The sequence below is a fragment of the Agelaius phoeniceus genome, chromosome Z (genome assembly GCF_051311805.1).
Source record: "Agelaius phoeniceus isolate bAgePho1 chromosome Z, bAgePho1.hap1, whole genome shotgun sequence".
In the NCBI taxonomy this organism is placed as follows: Eukaryota; Metazoa; Chordata; class Aves; order Passeriformes; family Icteridae; genus Agelaius; species Agelaius phoeniceus.
The window spans coordinates 30,801,219-30,828,518 of record NC_135303.1 but is presented as its reverse complement, the minus strand read 5'-3'; the positions used below and the strand labels follow the sequence as shown (position 1 = coordinate 30,828,518).

Here is a 27,300-nt window from a genome sequence, read left to right as displayed (position 1 = left end):
GCACAAGTCCAGGAGGTCGCTAGGAGAAGATGGAGGAAAGCCTTGTCTCTGGGGAGACTCCACCTGGCAACCATTTCATGTCTCACATGGTGCGGGCAGTCAGCAGGGGAACACCATAGACACTATACCCCAGAGACACTCTCCAGTCAGGTGACAAAAGGTCTCTGCCAATGGACTGCCCTGGGACATTGGGCCAATGGTCTCCTGTCAGCAGATGGACTTTGGGAGGAGCCAGGGCATAAAAAGTAACTGCACAAGAAGCTCTGGGGGAGTGTTCTGTTCTTTGCCTTTTGACGCCCTGGGGGGCTTTTCAAACACGATTTTTGAGTGTAGGCTTTTGGCTTGGGGCTGTCCTTTTGCTTTTGAGGCTTGGTGATTCAAAGGGCTTTTTTGAGACTTGCTTTTTGAGACTTGCTTGTCAAAACTTGCTTTTGAGTCGAGGCGTTTTGAGCCTAACACTTTTGCCCTGGCCCCAGCCTTTTGGCTCTCCTGTCCTCGCTAGCTCTTGCTCGCCTTCGCATCTGCCCTGCCTCCCTGTGCCCTTGACCAGCGCCCTGCCTGCTCCACCTCTCTGTCCCTGCTGAGCCACCTGTGTCCAACCCAGCCTGCCTCCGAGCCTGCCCACAGCTGTGATCCTCACCGTGACTCTGTCCAGATTTCTGGACCTTCTCCCTTGTGAGCACCCCTCCCCTTGTGTCTGGTTGCCCATCGCCACAGTAGCCGTCCACAGCCCGTGCCTCATGGACACAGACAGCACTCCCTGACCTCTGGTGGTAATGCTCTCTCCTTCCCTCTGTCTGTTCTCCCTCTATCCCATTTTTCTTCCTCTTGCTCTGTCTTCTCTAGCCCTCTTTGGTAGAGTAACTCCTTTTTATCTTGCTCTCTCATTACCAATAAATGGTTCACAGATGCAACGTTTGCCCTGCTTGGCTTAATTTTGTTCCCAACCATCATTATTAAAAGAACTCCTCACAGTTCCCCACAGTGGAACACAACACCAAGAATAAAGAAGCATACACATCTGACATCTGGTAAATCATTTCACACCTTTCAGTCACAAAGAAAATGTCACTGTATTGAGAGGTAATAAATACATATTTACCAGAAAAATGTCAATGACCAATGTCATTCAAATTAACCTAAATGTCACATGGACAGAATACTGTTGATTGCTCAGCATCATATCTCAACTATGCCTACAATCCTGACCCAAAATAATTCCCAGTTCTCTCTCTTTGATCTCAGTTTTCTTAAACAGCAATTTCTAACAGTCCTAGCATAAAACATTTTGTTGTCTTGAGTTCAATTTTTTTTTTTTTTATGTTTTGGTTGTAATAAGACAACAACTAAAAACTTAACACATCAAACATTTCACAATATGTAACAGCTGTTAATCATTATATTTATCTTACAAGTCATCATACACAGGATAGGTTATGAACTACTTACTTAATGAAAACAAGTTTTCTTGCAACAGTAAAAATTGCACAGTTGGAGAAAAAACAATATAATGTACAAACACAAATTTACTGCCAAGGCTCACAGGGCCTCCTTCACCCTAAGGACAACTGGGCTACTCTGTGGGATTATTAGTAAAATCACTATTAGTACAACTACTGTCATATACAGATAGATAAGAAATGTGCTTGGAACAAGTCAGTGAAAGTGCAGTGTTTTTCTTCCATGAGTACGGATGGATGGTTGGTTGAATCCATACTTTCCAGGACCAGCCTTATACAGTTTTCCCTGCTGCAACCATTGTGGCTGGTCTTTGTTGCCTTGGCTTCTGATTTGTCTCCTGCCCACCTGCACTTTTTATTCATGATCATACTTCTTTCCCTTGCAGAATTAAACTGGGCATTGTTCATTTATTTAGGTTCTATGGCAAAATTTAGTATTGAATTTCTCTCATGCAAATTGTAAACTGTAACAAATAAAAATAGAGTGAAAAAAGCATAAAGATAAAAGGGGGACTGTAAAAAAAATTCATTTACTACTTGGCACTATTTATTATTTAGCCCTCATCACTTGCTGAAGTCTCGTAACTGTGGAGATGAGAAAAAGTATTTTTCTCTGCATCTCCTGAGCTCATTGAATAGGAGATTTTATAAAAAATTCAGAGAGCAATCAGAATAAGAGTTAATTAAGATACAGCCATATGACAACAGTGACTTGATATTTTGCTTTTACTTCTGTTCTGGGTGTTTTCCGTGTGAAAATGAACAAATGGTTTTATATTTCTACTTTTACATTAATTGTAAACCACTGTCAAGATGTTAGACAGTTTGCTATACAACATAAACTGTATTACACTTGTGTCTGTGAGCAATAACTACATTAGAAGGAAATTTTAACTTTCTCTGGAAGGAATTTAAGTAAATGGCCGAGCACACTTTAGAGTAACTGCTTGTTCCATCAACGAAATTCCTCTGATTTTTGAACATGTTTTCAGAAACAAAATGCTACTCATTCCTTAATCCTCTAGGCTTGAAAATGGCAAATTCACAAATAAAGTTTTATTATCTGAATATACCAGAGGACTAGATGACAAACCCCACTTACTGTTAAAAAGTATGCTATAACTATTCAATGAACCTCAAACCATTACAGTTTCTTCACCAACTCATTCATGACTTTACCCATCATTAACAGAAAATAATTAAATTCAGCATTTGCTCAGCTATGCATAGTGCATAGCTGAGCAAATTAAGTTATGCATTAATTTTGTATTGATAGTTCTGGTATTGCTGCAAGTTGAATCGCTGACAGAAGACCCTACAGCCAACTACAATTCAGTGTCCTACACCTTTTGACACTTTAGCATTTCATCACATCTACCATGTAATTTGCTTTAAACCAGGTGGCATTTTATGACTTCCTGTCTAGCATTTGACCGTTCAGGGAAAGTCCATGGGACTCTCCTACCTAGTAACTTCAGTGGCACCACTTCAACTGAAAAGCAGGTGGACCCGTAGAGGAAGGGGGTTTTTTAATGTCTTTTCTTTTAAATAAAAGGAGTGGCAAGAGTTTGTCCCTTGCTCTCCATACTCCGTGAGCAGCTCTATTATTTCTTTCTTAGTGCTCAGTGAAGTCCTGAGAATAGCTGGCACATCTCTTCACTGATTCCTACAGAAGAGGGTTAAGAATGCTCTCCCAAAGAATCCCTATGATGACAGAGTTTCAAGCAAGCTGTTTGATGGGACTTACTCTCAGACATCCCATACCATCTGTGAATCCACGCTTACCCCGCAGAGGCCACACAAATACAATCCAGTAAGTGCTACTCACTTTGCACAACATGAAGTTTTGACAAGAGCAACAAGGTAAGTTGGCAAAGAATTCTTTAAACAGATGTTGATGTGACTTGACTTTGGTGAAAGATCAAACCTCTGGAATCTCAAGGACCAGTTTGTGTTGACAGCTACTCAGGCATATTACATGATGGTCAGTGAACAATTGAAAAGGAACAGAAATGTCTAAGTGTTGAATAAATATTTAATCACATCTTCCAAACTGTAGCAGATTTGGGCCACGTTTCTCAGAAGCTGAGAATAAGAAAAGCTCCCCCTGCCTGACAAATTGCTGAAGTTCTCTTCCATTGACTGGAGTTCTAGACAGCATATAACCTTGACATTTCAAATTTATAGAGCCTTTTCAGAAGACAGCACATCAACTATAAAGTGGCATCATTGCTTTTAATTAATCAGTTTATGAGGTGAAAGAACACAGTTTCTTGTCATCAGTTAACACCTTTTGTACACCTTCCCTTTGTATTGAAGACAGTGAAGCATTTTGAAGGATTTTTTTGTAGTACTATGGTATTTTAATTAAACAGTAAGTGTTCTTAACAACCTGATTATATTGCTTGCAAATAGAATTATATTTAGCAGACTGCACCCATCTTATGCACAGAGAGAGAATGTCACAAAAAGGTCAGACAGAAGGGAGTAAATAAACTCAGCAGGAATGACCCTTTGACAAATGCAGTGCTGAGTAAGAACATTTGTGTAGTACCTTGAAACTTTGCAGTTTATTGCCACGAACAAGTTCATAAATCATCCTGAGGGTCTTGCCTCAAAACCATTATGTTTACCTTTAATAGGTAGCAAATGTACAACCTATTTTAACAGCTTTATGATGATGCATTTTACCACAGGATTCCTAGGATCTCATATAAATATGAGCAAACAGCTTAAAAAAATGTTTAAGAAAGAAAGCATATGGTAGCATTTACCTTACCTACTAGCAGATCACATTTTTTCTAGTTCATTTCAAGGCCATCGAACTGTACAATGAAGAATACCTAAATTCAATAGGAAAAATGGGGAAAACTGAATTTAAGAAAATGTTTAACTACTCTGGGCAAAATTTGGCTAGGATACCTGAGCTGAAAGCCTATCATACATAGAAAGACATAAAACTCTCAGTTTACTTATTTATTTTCACAGAATCATAAAATAGTTTAATTGGAAGGGACTTTTCAAGGGTCATTTAGTCCAGACCCCTCCACCTGGCCTTGTTGAACCTCATGAGGCTTCCACAGGTCCACTTCTCAAGCTCATTCAGGTGCCTCTGAATGACATCCCATCCTTCAGGAGTGTCATCCCACCACTTAGCTTGTAGTCATCTGCAAATCTGCTGTGGGTGCACTTGATCCCTTTGTCTGTGTCATTACTGAAGACACTAAATAAATAACACTGCTTCCAGTAGAGACCGCTGAGCGTACCACTTGCCACTGATTCCCATTGGAACACTAAACCCTTGACCCTCACTAAACCACTACCCTCTGGACTGTTCACCTACTTCCTCATCCACCTAACAGTCTACCTATCCAACCCATCTCTCTCTAATTTAGAGAAAAGGAAGTTGTGGGGGGCCCTGTCAGAAGCTCTACAGAAGTCCAGATAGATGACACCTGTACCCCTTTCCTGTAGCCCTGTCCACTGATGTAGTTCCCTCACTGTAGAAAGGGTTGGAACTAGATGATTTTTAAAGTCCCTTCCAAACCAAACCATTCTACAGTTCTACAATTTGCAAAAGAAATTTTTGTATACACTACAGAAGACTCTGAACTAATTGCCAAGGCAGGAAAAAGCAAGTAAGGTGAGCTGCAATGAACTCAGGTACAAACAAATACTGGAGAGGGTATCTAAGAGACTGGGTGGACTGCTGGCTGGAACATTTCGGGTGCATTGAGCATAAGGGCGCATCCTGGGCTGGGCCTTGCCTTTGATGAGGCAATGCCTTGCACTGCACTGGGCCTGGATCCCAGCCCTACAGTGGCCAGCATTCCCTGGCACAACACAGGCAATACTCCACACCTGGCCCTGGAGCCCCAGTCTTGCCCCAGAGTGGCCAGATGAGGGAAGTCCCACCTGGGGAAAGGGCGCAGGAAAGCCAAAGGGTAGTTTAGCCAGGACATTAAGCTAGCACAGGTCTTGACTCTATTTCCTGCTGGACTTCCTGTCAGCTGAACACCATGAACCAGAAGTGTATGCTCTTTTCTACAGCTTTTCTGTCTTTCTCTTTTTCTTCTTCTAATTTCCTCTTCCTGGAGTTTTGAGAAACTTAAAATGGGATGGGGTTGGAGCCTGCTAAATTGAATGGGGCACCAAGTTAATGCTTTTTGAAGTGTTTTATGTTGATTGTATGTTGCTTTAAACTTTTGCCAGCATTCTCTGCTTTTCTGAAGCTGCCATTAAAGCTTTTTTTGTTGTTTGACGCTTCAGGATATCTTGTCCGCATTTCTCCTATGCTTTTAACTCTGAGTACATGAAAAATTGTGAGCCCCTTTAAGAAGCTTGCCAAGCCATGTTTTTAGGGCTTTATAGGTATTACTTTACAATTCATGCAAGTAAATCTACAAAGACTGCACATTAAGAGAGAGTCTTGCATAAAGTTAATCACTCATCATATTTGATTACTACTCCTAAACAGAAGATCAGCAAATTGGAATCCCAGTTCCAATTAACAATTAAAAGAATTTCTGTACTGCACCAAAAGTTTTTCAATTTGTATTACAACAAGAAGTGTTCAAGGGGTATTTCGTGCAAAGACTTCAATGCAGGAAAAATATCATCATCAGTGGTATTGCCTAAGTGCATGACAATTTAACAATTCCAAATCTGGTTCAGGATTTGAAATGTTGTCTTCTCTGTATGAAAAGTCCAAAATGTACACAGATAATGTAGTTAGAGGCCTGAGTTTTCCTCTAGTTGTCTGTAAATTTTTGTGCCCTTTTCTTAATAGGAGGCTTCTGGGCCTGAAATGAACAGCATGTGTGCATTCAAGCACGCAGATGTGCATCTAGCTCTTGGGCACTAAATTTTGCATCAAATTTATTATTATAATCCCAAAATCACATTGCTGACAAGTAAATTGCCCATTTGTAAAAAAAAAAAAATAATAATTTTTTAATATGCTTTCATTAACATTTATCTACAGTGAATTTCCTGTACTGTATGTGTACTGTATTAATGTCCAGTTACTGAAATTCACACTCCTTATAGAACTCTCCACTGAGTTATCACTACCACTTTCAATTACTTACTGCCATGATGACATTTTGTCACTTAACTAGTATACCTTTGGTATTATTTCAGAATATGTTGAACAACCTGGATTCACTGCAAGCTCCACTAACAATGTCTCTACAAATCGTAAAATTACAGTCACTATGAAAACAGACCAGTTACTGATGCCTTGTTTAGCATTTTTTAAACAAGACAGCATTTCTTTGTATGACACTTATTTCTATTGAGGGTATTTGGTGAGGGATCTGCAAAAAGTGACCTTTGCACTGATTCAGTCAGATTGCTTCTGAAGGAGCCATGAAGCAGGTGGGTAAACAGCTTCAGTAAATTTGTAAGGTACGTCACCTGTTTTCAACAGTTGCATTGAGCTAGACCACTACTGCACATATATCCCTGGATCTCCTAATCCTATTCTTAATCAGATTTTCCACTAAATTATTAATATTACTGCAGTGTACCTAGATATGTGAAAGGATAAGCAGAAACACAGCCAACAACATGCAGTACTCATGCAATCAGCAAGGACTGTGATAATCTTAAACTGTGATATTAAGACTTTCTGAGTCTTCGCTGTTGACTGGGTAAGAAAGCATTGACACATGACTGTCCTCAGAAAACTGACAATTCTAGAGCTGAACATAAATTTTGTCGTCAAAAGATCATTTTGGATACTTTATCCTTATTTCAAGAATATGAGCATCAATTGTGCTGGAAGTTTCGAGCATTGGAGGAATGACTTTTCCTCCTTAGGACAGTCATGCATGACATTATATACACATAATGCAGTCTAACACACAGGAGATTAGCACTCTTCTGATGCAACTGTGTAGATAGATCAACAAAATTATAATTGCCATTTTTAGTTACATGGCCCTTACTAAAAATGATCATGTAGAAAGCCTGCTTTGCATCAGTTGAAATACTTTCTGACTATTAAAGGTTGTTTTTTTACAAGGGTTACTGCAAATAGATGCTCTTGATATTGATAAAAAACTCTACTCTCCAAATCTCTAAATGTTCATTAAAATGATGGTATAGGCAGTGTTTGTGAAAACCTCTGAATAACAATTAGTCTTACACATACATTCTTGCAATTTCTGGATGGTTCTGCCATATATTCTCAATATGGCATTTGAATTCTCTTGCAGGAGAAGAAATACACAAATTATTTTCAAATGTTAAAGGAGTAGTTACAGTAAGTCAGATTTAATGATGACTCCCCAGTCTCAAAGCTACTTCTTATGTTTTAAAAGCTCAAGCAAGACTGCAGACAGATCTTTTAAAATCTTTTAAAAGTGACATCTTGAGCCCCAAGAAAGCTGTTTAGAAAATAAATTCCATCTCAGGGAAGGAAGCGTGAGAAGGGAGAGAGAGGAGGAGCAAGATAGATCCCAAGCATAATCTAAAGTTGGATACCAAAACATCAACTTGCTTGAGAACCAGTGCTTGACAATACAAGCATACAATTACAAATGCTCATGACTAGTCAAGCAGATTTAAGCATACAGTGCAAGCTGAACTAAACACTAAAGCTCAAAGGTTAAAAATTTGCTGTAAGAAACCAGATTTCAGATGATACCAATTTGATGTGATACCAATTTTCATATCGCTAAGAAAGTATAAGGAAAACAAAATAGATGTGTTAGAAATTGTGAAGGCATGATGGAAAAAGAAAATGAGGTATTGAATACATGAATAACAGCAATGCTGTGATGAATGCATAAATAGGATAATTTGTTGGCACAATGCTGCTGAACTTATTATGCCCAATAAGTGGCAGAAGAGTGCATCGACAAAGAATTAAAAAGTCACAATGAATATAAAGCTTCCCCCAGCCTTAAACCGAGCCCACTCATGTACAAGCAGACACACCATTCAGACTAACAGTGAGTTAAGGCAGAAACAAGAAGACAAACAATCTGTGCAAATGGTAACATTAAAACTGGAACACTAATTTAATGAAATTAGTTCTGAGGTATTTACAAAGTATTTTGTCACTACAAAATGTCAAAGCATTACAGATTATTAGGTTAGAAAGTTACACATAACAACATAGGGAAAAAAAAGCAAAAAAAATTAACAGTGAACTACACTTTATGCCCCCTACCTGACTGTCTAAAATGAAATTTTTCTTGACTGTTGGCTAGATCAATGCTGATGCCTCAGCTAAAAATTAGAGGGAAATGCAGTATCCATGCACCATCCCACATTCACTTAAAACTGTTTATTTGTACCTGAATACCAGAATATGAATTCTTTTTCCCACCCCTCAATATTCTCAAAATAAAATGTGATGACACTGAGGTGGTGAGAGCTGCTCCAGAACCTGGGCAGGGACAGTCCCCTTGGCATCAGCATGGCATGGTACAGCTCCCAGTGCCTCTGCTGCTCAGTCTTACCACGCACACTGATATGCATTGCTCTTGACCCAAGACTCCTCTTCTCTGAGGAGGGAGCACAAAGGCACCAAAATAAACCAGAATCCAAGAGGTGCAAAACCTCTGCTGAGCCCCAAGTCAGAGCCAGTGTGCCCTGAGGGCACCGAGCCCCGCCTAGGGCTGAGTCACTGCCAGCAGGGCAGACAAGGCAAGGGGAGGACTCTATTGTCCCCTTCCCGGAGGTAAGCCAGATGAGATGACAGGTGAGAAAGGACAGATGTGTGCCAGCAGGACTCATGGACAAGGCCTCACACAGAAAGGAGCACAGTACCTCTGGGACAAGCACGCATCTTGGCGGTCCAGGGTGGGGGGCAAAAGCATACAACAAACAAGGGACTCAAAGCCTTCATCTAAATGACCAATCTCCCCGCCAGTGGGTGCAGGGCTCAGTGCAAAGCCCATCAAAGCCTCAGAACAATCACACAGTTCCTCAGATCCCACCACTTTTAGCCCTGGAACCCAGCTCTGCCTCAATGTCACAGGAAGATAATCTCAAAACACCCCAAGAGAGGGGAAGGAGGGAGCTGCAGGCCAGGCAGGGACCCTCCTGTCCTAAGCTGGCTGCACCTTGTGAAGCCACAAGACCAGGAAGATGGCAAAAATAGTAAGAAATAATAAACCATACTATCTAGGAAGTCCTGTAAACCTTTTCTCTTTAGTTCCCATCCCTTCCAAAAAGTGGTCAGCAAAGGCAACAACCACTGTGTAGCACTTTTCAAGTATTTTTAAGGATGGGTATTTATTTTCTACAATTATCCCACAAAAGTAGGATGACCCAAAGATTTTCACTGGATTTTTCAAAAAGGAAAAAAATATCAGGTGATAGAAATAATTCATTCAGGTTTGGAATAGCATATTCCTGGATTTACAACAGTGATCCAGAAATACTCATCCATAAATAAAAATAATTTGTGTATTACCTACTTCCGATGAAACAATAAGCACTTGGGATAGATTGTCTACTTTTTATATATATGGTTTTCAGGTTAACTTTTTCAATTCTTATTTGGTGCTGAAGTGCGGAAGGAGTAGAAAGCCAAAAGCAGGAGTTTAGTCATCTCTCCCCACTATGCTGTGCTTATCTCCTCATAAACAGAAGCAGCTTCACCTACAGTGGCCTGTGATTGCTTCACACAATACACCACCACATGAACTGTGCCAAATGGCTAGTTCTTCTCTCAAACTATTGCATCTGCTTCTCCAAGGTAACTGAATACCTTCTCTGTATCCCCTCTGCAACAGCAGCTGTTGCACAAAAGCCTGCAGACCCCTTCCTCAGTTGTGGCTATGCAAAGCATCCTGGGATAATGTGCTTCTCCAGAGGGTGCTATTTCATGGAATACCCTACGTAATCAATGTAATAATCATATTAAAGACTATTAAAGTCACATGAGCAGCAGCTGAGAGAACTCAGGGTGTTTAGCCTCAAGAAGAGGCAACTCAGGGGAGACTTTATCACTCTCCACAACTCCCTGAAAGGAGATTGTAGCCAGGTAGGGCTCCATTTCTTCTCCCACATAGTTAAAAACAGGACAAGAGGACACAGTCTAAAGCTGCCCCAGGGGAGGTTTAGGCTGAAAATGAGGAGGAACTTTTTTACAGAAAGGATGATTAGGCACTGGAATGGGCTGGTCAGAGAGGCAGTGGAGTGAGTCACTGTCCCTGAAGGGGAAAAGACTTTCAAGGAAATACAGGATGTGGTGCTTGGTATCAGTGCCAACAAGTTGACAAGGTGGTGTTCTGTCCTAAACTGAACTTCATGACCTCAAAAGTCTTTTCCAATCTACTCGAGTCTGTGATTCTGTAAAGTCACCTTAACCCCAGTGCCTCATAGGTTTTTGCTAAAAATTTTGTCCAACCTCATGCTTTGTAATTTATGAAAAAAAATTCCATACAATAAGAATGATTCTGGATTAAGACATAAATTTACATTTTTCTGATAAAGTTAAATATGTTAGATTCATATATATCTATTTCTTCTGGGGCTTTCTGGAAGCGCAATTTAAATTTCTTTTAACATTTTTTTCAAGGAAAAATGCTCTGCTGACTGAGCTGTTAATTAACAGAGCTTTTATTTGAGATCTCAAGATTTTAATACTAATTTAAAACAAAAGCCAAGTTTATTAAAATATCCCACAGTATCTTGAAAATCATTCAGCATAGCAGTTTGTATTACCCAAAATCAGCAAAGCTGTAAAGTAATACAATTAAATATTCCTTTCAATGACTCCAATCGATGGCGTCTTTGTAGTTAAGAATTGCTAATGTCTTCATTACTAAAATAGCTCTTTTCTACCTCCAGAATATTGATTAAAAGCACAAATTGCCATTTATTGAATAAGTCTAGTTTCTTTTTGTATTACAGATAATGCCTACAGGTATCACATCCTCTTCACTTTTAACATCCCCTCTATATAGCTGTTGTCATATCCACCTTATTTTCTCTCTGGGGCCAAAGCCTGCCTTCTTGAATTTCAAATATAGGGATATTCAACTCACTTTTGTCTCAGAAAATTGCAATATCAACCCAAAGTTTCAAGATATGATCAGCAAAAACTTTTTTCAAATAGAGAACCATTTACATGGTTCATTTAACTATGACGGATGAACTATGACATAGAAAACAAGAAATAATGTAGAAATAGTAAAAAGCCCGAAAAACCCTACAGTGTTGGCCATGATGTCTAGATCAGTGAGAAAGATGAAACAGAACACTGCCAAAGGTTGAACAAACTTTAGTCCCTAACAGTGCTGGTGTTTACTTGCAGACAGTTTTATAACTACATTCTCCCACATTACTCATAATTTTAACCATTAAGAAGTGTCTAGGGGGCTGCACAGGTGCCTCAAGATAATTTCAACACAAAATGATCAAACTTAGTCTAACATCCAAGTGTGTACACAGCCCTTGCACTGCTCCACACTCAGGGTGTGTCATCTTGGAGCCTTACCTATCTCACCGGTGACTGTATGCAGCTACAGTGCAAGCTCTAACTTGGCACAGCACAGAACAAATAAAGCAAAAATAACAGTCAAACCACTAAATGTATCCTTTAAACTTGATCTAAGAGACTGATGTCAGCCAGGTCACACCTCAACATGGGAAAACAGTTTTTCCTGCAGAAAGCTATTTTTGCATTTGGGATCTCCAACAATGTCATCATAACACAGCCATGTGATTTGAATAACAGAAAGTATCAAGTAGCATATAAAATAAAAATCAAACCAAATATTGATTATAGCTCTGATATATTTACTATCTACCACAGTTTAAGAAAAAATTAGTACTTTTATTAACTTAATACTTCAAGAATCACTGTACCACTGTATTCATTTACTCTAAGAATTTAAGCCCTTTAAAACAAGAGCAGCAATGCAATTCCAATAAAAAAGAAGGATATGGATGTCAGAATATACCTTTCCTTGAAAAAAGGGCCAGATAAGAAGTCGAGTGTTGATGAATAACTGCAAATGCTAAAGACTGCAATCGATGCAATACAGAATTCATGTATGCACAAAGAAGCAAATCTCCTAAGAATGTTTTTTTATATTCATGCTGTCTGCTGATTTTCTTTCCTAGAGCTTGAAGTATGATCCCTTGCATCACTGTTTCATAAATCAATGCCTCTGAACTTTCTCAGAAAGGAAGTCTGTGACTCACCCCAGTGACAAATCGTATCCAGTCGTTAGTTCTGGTGCCCACTTGCAGGGAGGAAAGGTGCACAGTACCCAATTATCAACTTCCATCCAGAAAATCTCTCTGGCCTGTCACATCTCTACATGTTTTTATCCATGTTCATGTACAGAGGGTTATAGATTAATACCCTACACCTACATTTTCTCCTACAGCTATGAAATCTTGTACAAAACATCTTAACATACAGAAAACAGTTATGGGCAAATTAGGTGTCTATAAAATCATATGTAGATGTGATTTATATCTAGTCTTTGTGGTGTAATAACCTCCTATGATAGGAACACGTTTGTAAACATGAAATGTTTTTTTTCATTTGTTGTAGTGCACAGATATATCTTAATATCTTGGTGAAATCAAATGCAACAGTAGAATACATGTAAAGTAACAAACTGCATATTATGGATTTTTTAAAAGATAAATTATTTATATATTTAAATGAGGTTTCATGCATTATAGTCAACACTACTGCTCAATTTTCCAAGAGTTTTTTTGGTATAGTATCTTACTAAATTTTCATTCCATTATTTTTACATGTTCTATCAATTCAAAGTCTTTATCATCTCCAATTTGCCTTAGTCAGGATATAATAATTTTAAAAGCATTACTTGTATGTAAAATGATCCATAAGCTTGCTGTCCATTATTAAAAATAAAATAAACATTTTAACAGCCTCAGGGATACTAATTATGATCAAATAATGAAGGGAATTATTTTTTCCATTAGTAAAACTGTTGGTATTAATACTTTTTCTAAAATACACTTTCAGTTATGTCCCTGAATAAAAATGGCAGCTTTGTCAAAAAATTAAATGTACATAAACAATGCTAGTCTGATGAAAACACTTAAGATACAGATACAAAATTATTCATACAGTCAAATGGACAGTATTTGTAAAATGTTACCAGAGACAGAATTTTTAATATGGTGGAGACCACATATGAGAAGAGTGTGATGCTTTCCTAAGAGGCTGAAAATTCAACTTTCAGCTTTCCTATTTCTGCAATGTAAAATACTTATGCAGGGGAAATGAAACACTTACTTCAATCTTTGTATTCTAACATCTTAAACAAGACACTAAAATTTTCTACACAAATTAGTTTTCAATTTTGCAAAACAATTATTCACTATGAAGTTACATATGCTAGCTCAAAAACAAACAAAAGCAAATTTCAAACCCTCAATATTTACAATCATCTTTCTTACAATCTTACCGATTGCCTAAATAATTCCTCAAGTTGTCTTTCTTTTGTTAGCAGGTTACATCCTCAGAAAACCACTCCCTTCTAACTCATTAGAAGCAAGAATCTACTAGACAAAACTTTGAATTTTTATTTTACAGTTTATAACTCACTTGCTTGGGAAGGCGGAAGAGAGAATTTTTGTAAAATATATCTTTAGCCTGACTCCATGTTCCATCGATGATAATCATAACAGATGGACTAGAAGACATCACTGCAACTTCTTCCAAATTGGTTGCTTCAGCTCCAGGATACAAAATTAGAGTATTGGGATTTCTGCACACAGTTGCTAATTCAGGATACCTTTAATGCACAGAAACACAAAATCAAATAGATTATTGAAAGTTTTCATGATGTACACATACTTTCAAATATTAGCTCCCACTCATCTCCACCAAATTTTACTTAAATTTCCCTTTCTCATCTATCACTTTCTCCTTCCAACACCTCTGAAGCTGTTGGTTTTCCTCCAACAGCTAAAGTGGGGGCAGCTTCTGAGTGGGGGCAGTGAAAAAACAACCACAAAAGTGACCAATGAAAGCTGAATAAAGCAATATATCACATCTTTTGCAATGCTTAATCACTACTCTAATGTGTATTGGAGCCAAAGACATTATGAATTTTTACCAAAATTTAATACATGCATTCTAGAAAATTTTTTTCAAACACTTGGCATAAAATTACTGCAATTATCCTATTTTTAACCTTATATATAGAGAAAATATTAGCAATTCATAGTCCACACCAACAGGACACTTTTGAAAATGTTATAATTTCCATTGGTTTGGTGTTTTTTTAATTACTACTTATACTAACTGGTACAGTTATAGTTCCCATTCTTTTACACGCTCTTCTTCCTTCCTGTGGGCTTCTACACTTGTCAGTGGTACCACAGGAGTAACAGCTGCCTATTGAGTGTACAGCTGATGTACATAGAAACTCCTGAAGTGTTGGCAGGACACCACTGTCTTAGCCTATAAAAACCTGTGAAAGACATTGTCATTTAAATAGTACTCCAGGTCTCAAAAAGCCAAGTCTAAACTAGTCTGGCCTGAACACTCCAGGGATGGGGCAGCCACAGCTTCTGCAAGCAACCTGTTTCCATGCCTCACCCCATAAAGGGTAAAGAATTTATTCCTAGTATCCAATCTAAATCTACTACTCTCTTCCAGTTTAAAACCATTTCCTTTGTTCTAGACCTTGCAAAAGTCCTTCTCCAGCTTTCTTGAAATCCCCTTTAGGTACCAAAAGGCTTCCATAAGGTCTCCCTTGGAGCCTTCTCTTCTCCAGACTGAGCAACTCTAACTCTCAGCCTTTCCCATCGGAGACGCGTTCAGCTCTCTGACTATCCTCATAGCCTTCCTCTGGACTCATTCCAACATGTCCATGGTCCATATCTTTTCTGTGTTAAGGGCTCAGAGCTGGACACAGTACTCCAGATGGGGTCTCACCAGAATAGAATAGACAAGAAAAGGCTAGTCTTGTAATAAAGACTGCATTACTTGTCTGGAACTCATTTCTCAGTCTTCAGTCTTGCTTCAATCAGAAAGCTTAAAGAAATATAAAGCAAGGATTGACTGTCCAAAGCATGTGACATCAAATAAGAAATTAATTCTACATAGTACCTAAGTGGCCATAAGGTGTAAACTAATTTGGTAGGATGAGAAGATCTTTATGCAGTTGAAACACCATGTGAAGTGGAAAGAGAAGCCAGCACATCTTAGGTGTATCAGAATGGGATTAACAATAGTCAACACATAAAGTGGGCTCTTCATGATACCTACCAAGATCCACTTGGTGCAAGATCACAGATACAGGCACACTGTAAACATCTAAGTTCACACTGAGGAATTTCTATTGTCACTGTCACCTTTTAAGTTCCAGAAACCAGGCATCTGCGCCACTTCTCCAAAAATCAAGCAATAACATGTATTTGTAGGGGGAAGCAGTGGTAGGAGTGGGGAGGACTAGGGAAGAAAGAAATGGTTCATAATTGATTTTGAGTTGATATATACAGGGTGTACTTAAACCTGCACTCCATTATCACTCTCTGTGGAGGCATGTGAAAAAAACAATTTTAAGAATGTTAAATTCAGACAGTATTGAAGTGCAAGACATTGAGATCCTGAGATTAAGACTCAAATGGGACCATAAAGGATGCATATGAAATGAATGTGGAATGGAATTCAGTGTACCAATAAGCCTGGAGGTAGTATTCCACCATGTGACCACCCTCACTGCCAGCCATCCTCCCTCCAGCAAACAGTCCAGACTGATTCAACACTGTGTTTGATTCCTGTCAATGTCATTTACTACAAAGAACAAACACACAAACAAACAAACAAAACCAAAACATAATGATTTGTCTTTCCAAAATGAACAGGAAAATTGTAAATAGAAACTGGAAATCTGTAAGATAAGCCTGTGGCAAACACTTCTTCCCACTATTTTTTAAGCCTTACTTACACTATAGTAATATGGTATCATTTTAATTTAACCAACAATCTTGTTACATAAAATCAAAAGCAAGAGGCCATCCCATTACACGGTATCTAATACCCAAGGCTTAAAACTGGTCATTATTTTCATGTTTGTCTTGAGAATCCAAGTCTTCAATTTAAACTATCCTAATCCTGAGACAGAAGAGATTTTAAATCCCCTTAGAGGATTAAAAAATGAATTACTAAAACTATTCCAAATCTGTATTGATTATGAAGCTCTTTAAGTTTATATTATGAGCACCACAACTGATGTTTTAGTTGACAATTCAGTTGAAAACACTGGTTTTCAAGGATCATAGGTCATCCTATTTCAAGGTCATCCAAGGATCATAGAATCATCACAAAATCACAAAATGGCTTGGCTTGGAAGGGACCTGAAACATCTTCCTGTTCCAACCTCCTTGCCACAAACTGGGACATCTTCTACTAGACCAGACTGCTCAGAGCCTCACACAACCTGGCCTTGAGCACATCAGGACAGGGCATCTACAGCTTCTCTGGGCAATCTGTCCCAATGTCTCACCACACCCAAAGTAAAGAATTTCTTCTTAATATTTAATCTAAATCTACTTTCTTTCAGTTTGATTCCATTCCCCCTTGTAAATAGTCTCTCTCCATCTATCTGGTAGGCTCCCCTCCCGTACTAGAAGGCTGAAATTGGCTCATGTCCTTTCCAGGATGAACAATCACAACTCTCCTAGTCTTTCCTCTTCCTAGTCCTTCCATTCCTTTAATTCCCACCAAGTGTTACTTCCATGACTTCCCCAACACTGGACACTTAAGATTCTTCTGAACAGGTTTAACCATCTTGTCTAGACTGTGTTTTTGCTAAAAAAAGTTTGGACCAGATGATCATTGAAGTCCCCTTCCATGCTGGTATTCTGTAATTCTATAATACATATAGTACATATGTAATTAATATTGACAGCCCTTAGTTGCTCTCATCCTTAAAATAGAATGATTTCAAGTAATTGAAGGAATGTCCTCTATAAAGATTATGCTGAAGAAAAATCATTTATACAGGCACTGTGACATTTCCAATACTTTCACTGGCATTTCGCAGTACTTGCAGACTTTCAAACCTCAGAAAATTTGGCATTTCCAAGAAAAAGCAATTTGTATCATTTACAGTTGTAGTAATTTACCTCAATCCAGGTAAGATTTTTATTGCAATAATGAAAAGTAAGATCAATCTGAAGATAATAATTTTCTCTTTCTATAAATACATCAATACAATTTTTTTATCTGCTTGACATGGCCAGCAGCTAACATAAAGCTCAAACAGATGACATAATTTAAAAGTTATGCTGTAAGATACAACTATGGCCTTGAGCTCCATAAGAGAAATATCTACAATACTTGCTTCTCTTATAAATCAGCCTTAGTTTTGGTATGCAGCAGGTATTGTAGGCTTTTATAATCCATTTAGCACAACAATCTCTGCTAAGCAGAACTGTTCAGATATTTCATTCCTGTCTGAATATCCAGCCACTTTTTCACCAAAGATTTATACATTCTCATGATTGCACTTAAGAAGCATTTCATTATTTCTGGGATGCATGCTCTTGAAATGTGTAATTTAAACATAATCCCATTTTTGTACCATATACATTTTCATTACACATCTACTCGGTTGCTCTCAAACTCTCTAGATGATTTTAATTCAACATGGATCCAGTGTGAAAAGCAAGCATTCAGATTTTAAAAATGTAACACTGCCATTTAGTAGGAAACAATACTACTAATAAAGAATAGATGCTAACATATTATCTGTAGAAAACCATCAGGTTAATGAGGACTTCTCAGCTTTTCTTATAATTTTTACTATCTCACCTTAGTTATAGGCAGGTGCCTCTGCCCCTCTCAGTACTCCTGTGCTTGGAAGACTGTGGACTGCCATAATTCCTAAAAGGTAGTAATTTCCATCAAGTAATAAAATGGTTTTAAAAATGGTAATTACCCTCTGTCATTTCCACATTCAGAAAGAGGCCCTTTAGGGTCAGGACAGAAGCATAAGAGATATCCAGGAAGAGTGCCTCTGTTTTATCTATTTTTTTATCATTTATCTACTTTCTTTGTATGTAAAGCATAATCTTTAAGAACAGAAACATTAGCACAAGGATCATCACAGAACTGTTTATATTGGAAAGGACCCCAAACACAATCAAGTCCAACTGGACACTTCACACTGCCATGTCCAAACCATATCCCCAAACTCCCTATCTATTACAAGTCTATTAAATAATTCCTGGGATGGTGACTCAACCACTTTCCTGGGCAGTCTGTTCCACTGCCTGACAGTCCTTTTGGTGAGGGAATTTTCCAATCTAAACCTCTCACTGAAGCACATATTGAGAGCCATTTCTTCTCGTTCTGTCTATTGCTTGTTAGTTCAGAGAAGAAACCAACACCCACCTCACTATAACCTCTTTTCAAGGTTTTGGTAGTAAGTAAGCAGCAAGACTTGTGTGTTCCCTGTGAATATGCCCAGAAAGGTGCTGCAGCCAGGAGAGCACACACACTGAGAGAGAGGGAAAGTGTGAGGAGGAGGGAGTAGAAGAAAGGAACCGTTCTGGACTTATTGCAAAGCTGAAGTCTATAGTACTCAAAGAAAAAACAGCCAGAGAGAATATTATCTAAATTATATTGAGAGATCTGAAATTTGATATGGTAAAGTACAGTTTCAGATGGAAATTAGCACATGTTCAGTTAACCAGCATTTATTACTTTCACACACAGAATGACAAAAGCTGTGACAGGCTGATGATCTCTGCCTGCATCTAGTCATTCTTGACTGAGCTAAGGGGCAAAAATGCATGAATTAGTTTGATAGCATAATGACACCAAAGCACACAAAAAGCTCACAAAAAATTTATCTGAATAAAGAACCACAACCTGTAACCAGTTTTACATTATTCGGTAAGTGGCAAAACTCAATTCATTGATATTTGATACAGTAAGAATTCTTGTTTGTGAATAAGCACTACAAAGTGTCATATCTATTGTATATAATTACCTTAAACAGCTTTACAGAAAACCAACAGAAATAAATTGCATTTTATTACTTTTAAAGTGAAGCTACAAATTTTCCCAAGTGGTCCATTTAATTTCTAATCTAGGCCACTGAACTGCAGGAGGGCTGGCAATTATACTGAGAGTCAAAGAACCGCAACATCGTAGAGTATGCTGAATTGCAAGGGACCCACAAGGATCATTGACTCAATTCCCATCCCTGTTCAGGACGGGACCCCAAGAGTCACACCATGTGCCTGAGAGTATTGATCAAATGCTTATTGAACTCAGACAGGCTTGGTGCTGTGACCACTTCCCTTGGGAGTCTGTTCCAGTGCCCAACCGCCTTCAGGGTGAAAAACCTTATCCTGGTATCTAACCTAAGTATCCCCTGGCACAACTTCAGGCCATTTCCCTGGGTTCTGTTGCTGGTCACAAGAAAGAAGAGATCAGTGTCTGCTCCTCCTCTTTCCCTCACAAGAAGTTGTAACTGCAATGAGATCCTCCTCAGTCTTCTCCAGGCTGAACAGACCAAGTGAGCTCAGACATCCCTCACACGGCTTCCCCTCGAGGCCCTTCACCACCTTCATTGCTCTCCTTTGGACACTCTAACAGCTCAATGTCATTTATGTTGTGGTGACCAAAACTGCGCACAATATTCAAAGTGAGGCTGCCCCAGTGCAGAGCAGAGCAGAGCAGGACAATCCCGTCCCTTGCCCAGCTGGTGATGCTGTCCCTGATGCCCCCCAGGACACGCTTGGCCCTCCTGGCTGCCAGGTCACTCCTGGCTCACTACTGACCAGGACCCCCAGGTCCCTTTCCACATCGCTGCTTTCGAGCCTCTCATTCTCCAGTCTACACACACAGCCAGAGTTGCCCCATCCCAGGTGCAGAACCAGCACTTTGTGTGGCTTGATTTCAGAGAGCAATGCAGATAAATTTGTAATTGTTCCCACACTGTCCTAAGTAACAGAGTGGTGGATGTAGAAATATTTGCAGCTGGGGTTTTGTAAGTGTTCCTTCATTAGAATCTATAATTTTATCACAGCATCCAGAATCACCAAAGTCTGAATATTTGCAAGGAGAAAAAGCTTGAGGATTAGATTACCTTTCCAGAAAAATTAAAAATAAAGACAAAATCACCCCATCCAAATACTCACAAAATATAAAATGAAACTTAAAAACTATAGTGACAAGGTTGTTTATAAAAGTCTGGTACCAAAATAATTCAAACTTTTGACATGTTAGATATTAGATACAGTTGTTATCTCTGGTCAATACAGGCCCACAATTACTTCTGAGTGAAAAGTATTATTATAAAAAAAACAAATGCCTACAAAACTTTATTAGTAGCCTAAAAAGAGCATTAATCCAATAAATTGTACTTTATTCACACATAAGAGACAATAGTTGTTTTTTGCCCTAACATTTCCATAGTGAATAGCAAATATACTGCAGTTGTACAAGCCTACGAACAATGCAGGGAAAAGACATTAGCACTTTTTTTTTGCCCATCCTGCTACATTCCATTGTTTTGAAGTTCTCTATCTTTGTAGAGAGTATTTTAATAGAGATCCTTCAAATGTAAAGGCTTTTGTAATTGGAGTTTTAGAAAACCATACTGTACAGTGTATAGCCAGCTATGTAAATTATACCTTAACTCTTTATTCAGGAATAAGTAATCACTTTACTGAATTGAGATAACAGATGCCCTACCCCTCTGTTCTCCCCCACACTTTTGTATATTTCAACTGGCCTTGCTCAGCATGTCATGTGTATTAACATTAACATTCAATTTTTATTGAAGGAAAAGAAAACTGCAAATATTAACCACTCACAGAAGTTCCTCTAAGGATTCAACTCAATTTGAGAATTAATTTCCTTTTTAAGTATTCACACTTTCTATTTGCTTTATTAAAAATGTATGTAGTAAAGCTTCACTGGCATTTGTACCAAGACCTGGTTTCTAAGATTTAGCTTCATCTAATGAAGATTAAAGATGCTATATGGAAAACCAATATTTTCCAATGTCTCAGAATATTAGAAAAAATAATTTAAAATTTCTGAGAGCTACGCTTTCTTATGATTAATTTTAAGAGGAGGAAGAAGAAAATTAATATTTCTTTTTTTAAATTTTAAAGAGTTTTAAACAAGCCTCACAACGAGGCTGCTTTCTCAATTTCCCACACCTGAGTAAAAACTATTAGTTTTACTTCAGTGACACCAAATGGTTAGTCAGATAAAGCAAATCAAAAAAGCACAAAACAGAATAGCAAGACAGACCTAGTACGAGGAAAGAACAGAACTGGAAACAGATAAGAGTTTGAAAGTAGCCATGTGAACACTCCAAGAGCGCAGAACTGAGACTATAACCTGAAGGAAGAATATCAAGTGCTTCTGACTATCTTTGGAAATCAGAATGTGAGTGTGCACACTTGAAATAAAAATTAAGAACACTGTTGGCTATTTTAAAAGACACTGAAAGATATATTCCTATGATTTACAGAGAACCAGAAAATGCACAGGCAATCCTGCTCACCTGTCTTCATTAAAACGTCGACCAACCAAAATTTTGCATTTGTCTGGAGGGAGACAAGCTGCTAGCAAAGGTACCGTTCTTAACACTCGACTTTCCTGTAAAAAAAGAAAAGTTACTTTTGAATAAAATCAAGAAAGGCTTCTATGAATTATTAATGTTTTTATTTTCTATCAAATTCTGTTGACTACAGACAGAGAAAAAATTTTAGCAGGTAACAGGACAAAAAATCTTCAGGAAAAAAAACCCCTATCTTGATGCTTCAGATTGTATTGTTTTAATTGACAATATTGAATTCAGTCTCAACTAATCTACGATCATCATCATAAATTTGAACTAGGCTATCAGTATAAAAAACAGTAACAAAACTTCAGAGAAAAATCACTGAATAATAAACAGTGGGCAAAAAAAAAGCATTAGCATTAATGAAATAGTATCAGGACCAGTAGAAAACCTGGGTAGGGCTCAATTTCCACAGAAAGATGCTTAGGAGTTCTGTCCTGAGTTACACACATCACTCAGGTTTTGAAAAGTACACCCTACTTGCAATCACTTCCAAGAATAATCAAAGACAAAGGTAAGACAAAAAGGGGTTTGTACACCTAGCCATGCCACCGATCTCTGGATCATAACAGCAGGCATGAAAAATGAAAAATGATACAATTATTCTATTTACTTATATATTTATAGTATATATCTATATATATACATATATATATCTATATCTATATCTATCTATATATATATATATAGAGAGAGAGAGAGAGAGAGAGGCATATATATACATATATATATTTACCTATATGCAAAGAAAAAAAAATAAATCAGACTGAGCAAATAATTCCATCACCTTTGCAATAGTCCTGATGCTGGATTTCTATATTTTTAGTTTTTAAGTTAGTCTCATGATGAGCAATGATGCAGTAACACTGATCTGAAACCAAGTATTTACACCTTGACATGGAAGGTGTATTTGACATGTATTGTCCTTGAATTCCTCCACAAACAAAAATCTAAATAATTCATGTAGCTATTGTGCAAAATGGAAGTTTAACAGTACAATTTCTCACATGTGATCCACCGTTCTACAGCAAGTGATTCTTCTCCCTTTGACAACACCTGATACATGTGCAGGTCTATCTGGCAGCTTGGCCTCTGGATGGTGTGAATGTGAAGACATTAGTCACAGTAATCCAAACACAGGTAATGTTTTTCCTGACTTTCTGCATTACTATCTTCCCTCAGTACCAGTCTCAATAGCACCATTTGACCAGAGTTGAAGGCTTAATCCAATGTACTGCAGACTTCCAAAGCCAACAATGAAGCATGTGGGGGATGACAGTTAAGACTGACATGCAGCAGGGGCAAGATATTCTCTATCTGGTTAGTTTATTGGGTTATTTTTGAAACAGACTGTTAAGAGTGTATCTGTAATGCAATGGCAGACTGAAGGATCAGATACAGTCCAAAAGGCTCATCTGCCTTCAAGACTGATTGTCTTTTGAGTGTGAGCAGCAAAGGGAACTTATTTTTTGTCATGTACGCCTCTGCAGTTATGCAACCAAAAGCACCACCTGTGACTACCTCCTAAGACCACCATTTAATAGGACTCATCTCTGATAAGCCAAGGGCCCTCATATAGTTGGATAGTTACCACAGTGATAGTTACTATATGTTTAAAGGATAGTTTATTCTATAAATTATCATTATGCAACATAGAGTAATAGAAAACTTGCATCCCATTGTAACAGACAGCTGTTCTGATTGCTAAATAATAAAAAGTTGTAGATAGCCTTCCAGACAGACACAGGAATGCTGTATAAATCCAGAAAAATCTGCAGACTTTTTCTAATACTCTTCATCATGAACAGGGAATTCAACACAATTAAAATGCCAATTCAATATCTCTGGCATATTTTTAAACTTCTTTTTCCCAGCAAGTGACTTCAGTGTATATTTAGGTACTTTTAAAATAGGAAGTAACATGGAGGAGTATTTCTATTAAACACAGTCCATTAAAAATCAGTTTTCCCATTTAGGGCCCAAACATGTCATGGCTTCTGTTTTATTTCCCTGCAAGAGAAGACTTTTTTAAATTGGAGCTTTTGTGTTCTGTTTAAATTCCTTCAGGAAATTACACTTTGCATGTTGATTGAACAGCTGTGCAATGTCAAGCAAACAGCTGCACCATGAGAGTACAGTTTTCTGAATTCCACAGTCTGATTTGCAGACCCATTATCTACCCAGATCTGTGTAACTGTGGTACAATTTCTAAACACCTTATGATCCACACCTCCCTAGGCCATTGTCAACCAAAGAGAAGAACATCAATGTACAGCCTCCTATTGGTAAACCAAAACATACTGTTCTGAAGCTATAGTTTTTCATTGGGGAAACAGGCAAAGTCATCACTACTTTGAATAGCTTAATTCACATTTTAACAGAACACTAATATCAATAAGACACCACCGCTGTAATCAAAATACATTTCTCCATGGATCAACTCTTAGCACCTCTGTGAGACACAGTGTTCACAGAATCACAGAATATGCTGAGTTAGAAGGGGATCCATGAGGATCATTGAGTCCAACTCCTGGCCTCCTACAAGATACCCCACCAGTCACACCCATGTGCATTTATTTTATTTAATGTTACTTAATAACAATGATATTTCTTTCTTACAATTTGTACAAAGGCAAGTAGATTTCAATTCCAGTAAGACTATACAGTTGAGATGTCTTGCATGCATGGAGTTACAGAAATAAGGTGTGATTTCAAAGATACAATAATTCAGAAGAACTGAACAACAAATATAGCAACTCAGATGAACTGGCATTCAGTCATGATGTTTAAAAGGAAAAATCATTATATGATTGCCCTGGTTTTGGCTGAGATATAATTAATTTTTTCCCAGTAGCTGACACAATGCTGTGTTCTGGATCCAGGATGAGAATAATGTTGATAGCAACAATGAGAACATCAGTACATTAAGTAGTGTTCACCTAAGCCAAGGACTTCTCAAGTGTCTCACGCTCTGCCAGTGAGGAGCTGCACAAAAAATTTTGAGGGAGCATGTCCAGGTCAGATGACTCAAACAGGCTAAACATGGTTATTTCACATGAATATCATGCCCAGTATTTAACTGGGGATGGTCAGGACCTGCCATTGCTGCTTAGGGATGGGCTGGGCACCAGCAGAAGGTGAGCACTGTATCATGCATACTATTATTATCATTAATAGTAGCAGTAGTAGTAGTAGTACTGCTCCTGTATTTCACTTTGTTTAATTTATTAAACTGTTCTTATCTCTCTCACAGAAAGTTTTACATTTTCTCCCTCTGCTTCTCATCCCCATCCCATCTGGCAGAGGGGCAAGTACTGTGGTACTGCGTGGTACTCAGCTGATGGCTGGGGCTGAAGCATGACAGCGAGCTGACAGCACAGCTGTTTCCTCCTGCCTACCATTTGCTGCATTAGGATTAGAGCTCAAGTCCCATAGTTACCATAGCCTTACTCACCTCTGCTGGATGCTGAATTATATACAGGCAGGTGGAGACCTTTAGCGGATGTACAGGCAGGAAAGGACACAAACACACCTTCTGAGGACGGCTACATGGCAAAGGGAGTGAGAGAACAATAAAAATAATCAGCAGCTTGTGAAAGAAGATATAACTACATTGCACAAATACATATTCCCTAAGAACTTCACCTAACCACATCGTATTAAACCTCATGTAATTTTATGCTTGAAACTCCTTTCACTTCTAAAAATAAAGAGACAAGACTTTCATTGAAACAGCATTTTGAGAACAGTGTTCAGACACTTCCTGTGGTTTAGTTAGGGTTACATCACTCTAAAAATTCTTCCGTCATCTTCAAGATGACCAGCTTACTAGTATCCATACCCTTATTAGACAAGTCTGTTACTTCTTTCCTAACAAGTTAGTTTCAACAATATGATGATCTATAATAGAACAGGCAATATTTACAATTTATATTTATAATGATTGATTAGAATACAACATTTTAGATGTATACACACATGAAAACTCAGACATGCTGTATTTTACTTTTTTATAATTCCATCTATGCTGAAGACATGTAGAATGAAAGCAGAAAAATCCTTATCAGGAACATCCAATCTAAGTCAGAAAACAATGTATTTTAAATTCTTTAGTGTACTGTTTCAAGCTGTTGAAATGACTAGCTGAAGAACAGTATCTAAAGAAATTAACTTATGCTTAGTATGAAACTGATCTGCTGAATGATCAAGAACAAACAGAAGCAAAGAAGTAAGCTTGAAGTTTTACACAGAGAAATTGAACCATCACTGCAGAAAAACACACATTCGCATACACATCCATGGGCAGGTGTCACTCTAGCTCTTTGCATAGATTATTCAACTACTCAGGAAAATGAAGAATTTTCTTAACAGTGAAACTCCGACATGTATTCATCAATTAAAATCACACCATCTCTGCAAACAAAACTCTATATGCTTAAAACATACAAAGTCAGAATTTTCAGCAGTGACAGGGACTTGGAGCAGAATTTCACCTGCACCCTCCTTGTAACCTTTACTGTTAACAGTTCATAGGTTGAGCACACGGGAGAGATAGTAAGCAATGAATCACTGCAGCAGATGTGATTCAAAGAAGTGAATTCTGAAGACAGGTTCAGATTAAATTCATGATGAGCCTGACAGAGAATGAATTTGCTTGTTCACAACAGCATGCACCCAGACAGGTGGACTAAGTAATGCTACAGTAATCCACACCAGTACAAGTGATCCCCATTCAAACATTAGTATTTAAAAGTAAATGGCAGCATTATAAAAAGGCAGTAAGAACTGATAATCTCTTTATCAGTTGACAGGCTGTGCTAATTTAAAACCTGTACTTCAAGCCCCAACAACTGAGGCATAGAGGATATTCCCTTCTCACAGGATATACAGTTAAAGGTTACCCAACACCAGTCACAATACAAAGTGAGGATGGGGGGAATGTTGATGCAAAACAAGGAATTGGTACTTCTCAAAATAAGCACCAGAAAAACTAATGTTAAATATTTAGACTAAAAGATTCACAGTCAATAAATCAAGGTAATGACAAACAGGAAATTATTCTGATACACTCTTCTGGTGTACTGTTCCAGTAGCCTGCTGCCTGTTTTTCCTTCTAGTACTGGTATTTTCCTGCTGCTAATGCAGCATAAATTTGGCACATTCTGGTGTATTAATGGTCAGACTTCAGGCCTAAAATGAAGCACTCAGTAACCTGACTATTCAGTGGGCTACCCAAGGGACCTTCATCATGAATGAACTGAAAACAACCTCACTTCCAGGTC

General features: G+C 38.1%; 1 protein-coding gene across 2 annotated transcripts in view; it reads right to left on the bottom strand.

The window, feature by feature from the left end:
- The window catches only part of DTWD2 (DTW motif tRNA-uridine aminocarboxypropyltransferase 2), a 70,754-nt gene that overhangs the window by 16,976 nt on the left and 26,478 nt on the right, over nucleotides 1-27,300 (bottom strand). For both annotated transcript variants that reach the window (XM_077171553.1, XM_054652686.2), the window contains exons 2-4: nucleotides 25,473-25,563; nucleotides 21,959-22,053; nucleotides 14,020-14,209 (exon numbers count right to left, since the gene is read on the bottom strand). In XM_077171553.1, the coding sequence (XP_077027668.1) occupies nucleotides 14,020-14,209; nucleotides 21,959-22,053; nucleotides 25,473-25,563 (376 nt within the window). The remainder of the gene's footprint in view (nucleotides 1-14,019; nucleotides 14,210-21,958; nucleotides 22,054-25,472; nucleotides 25,564-27,300) is intronic.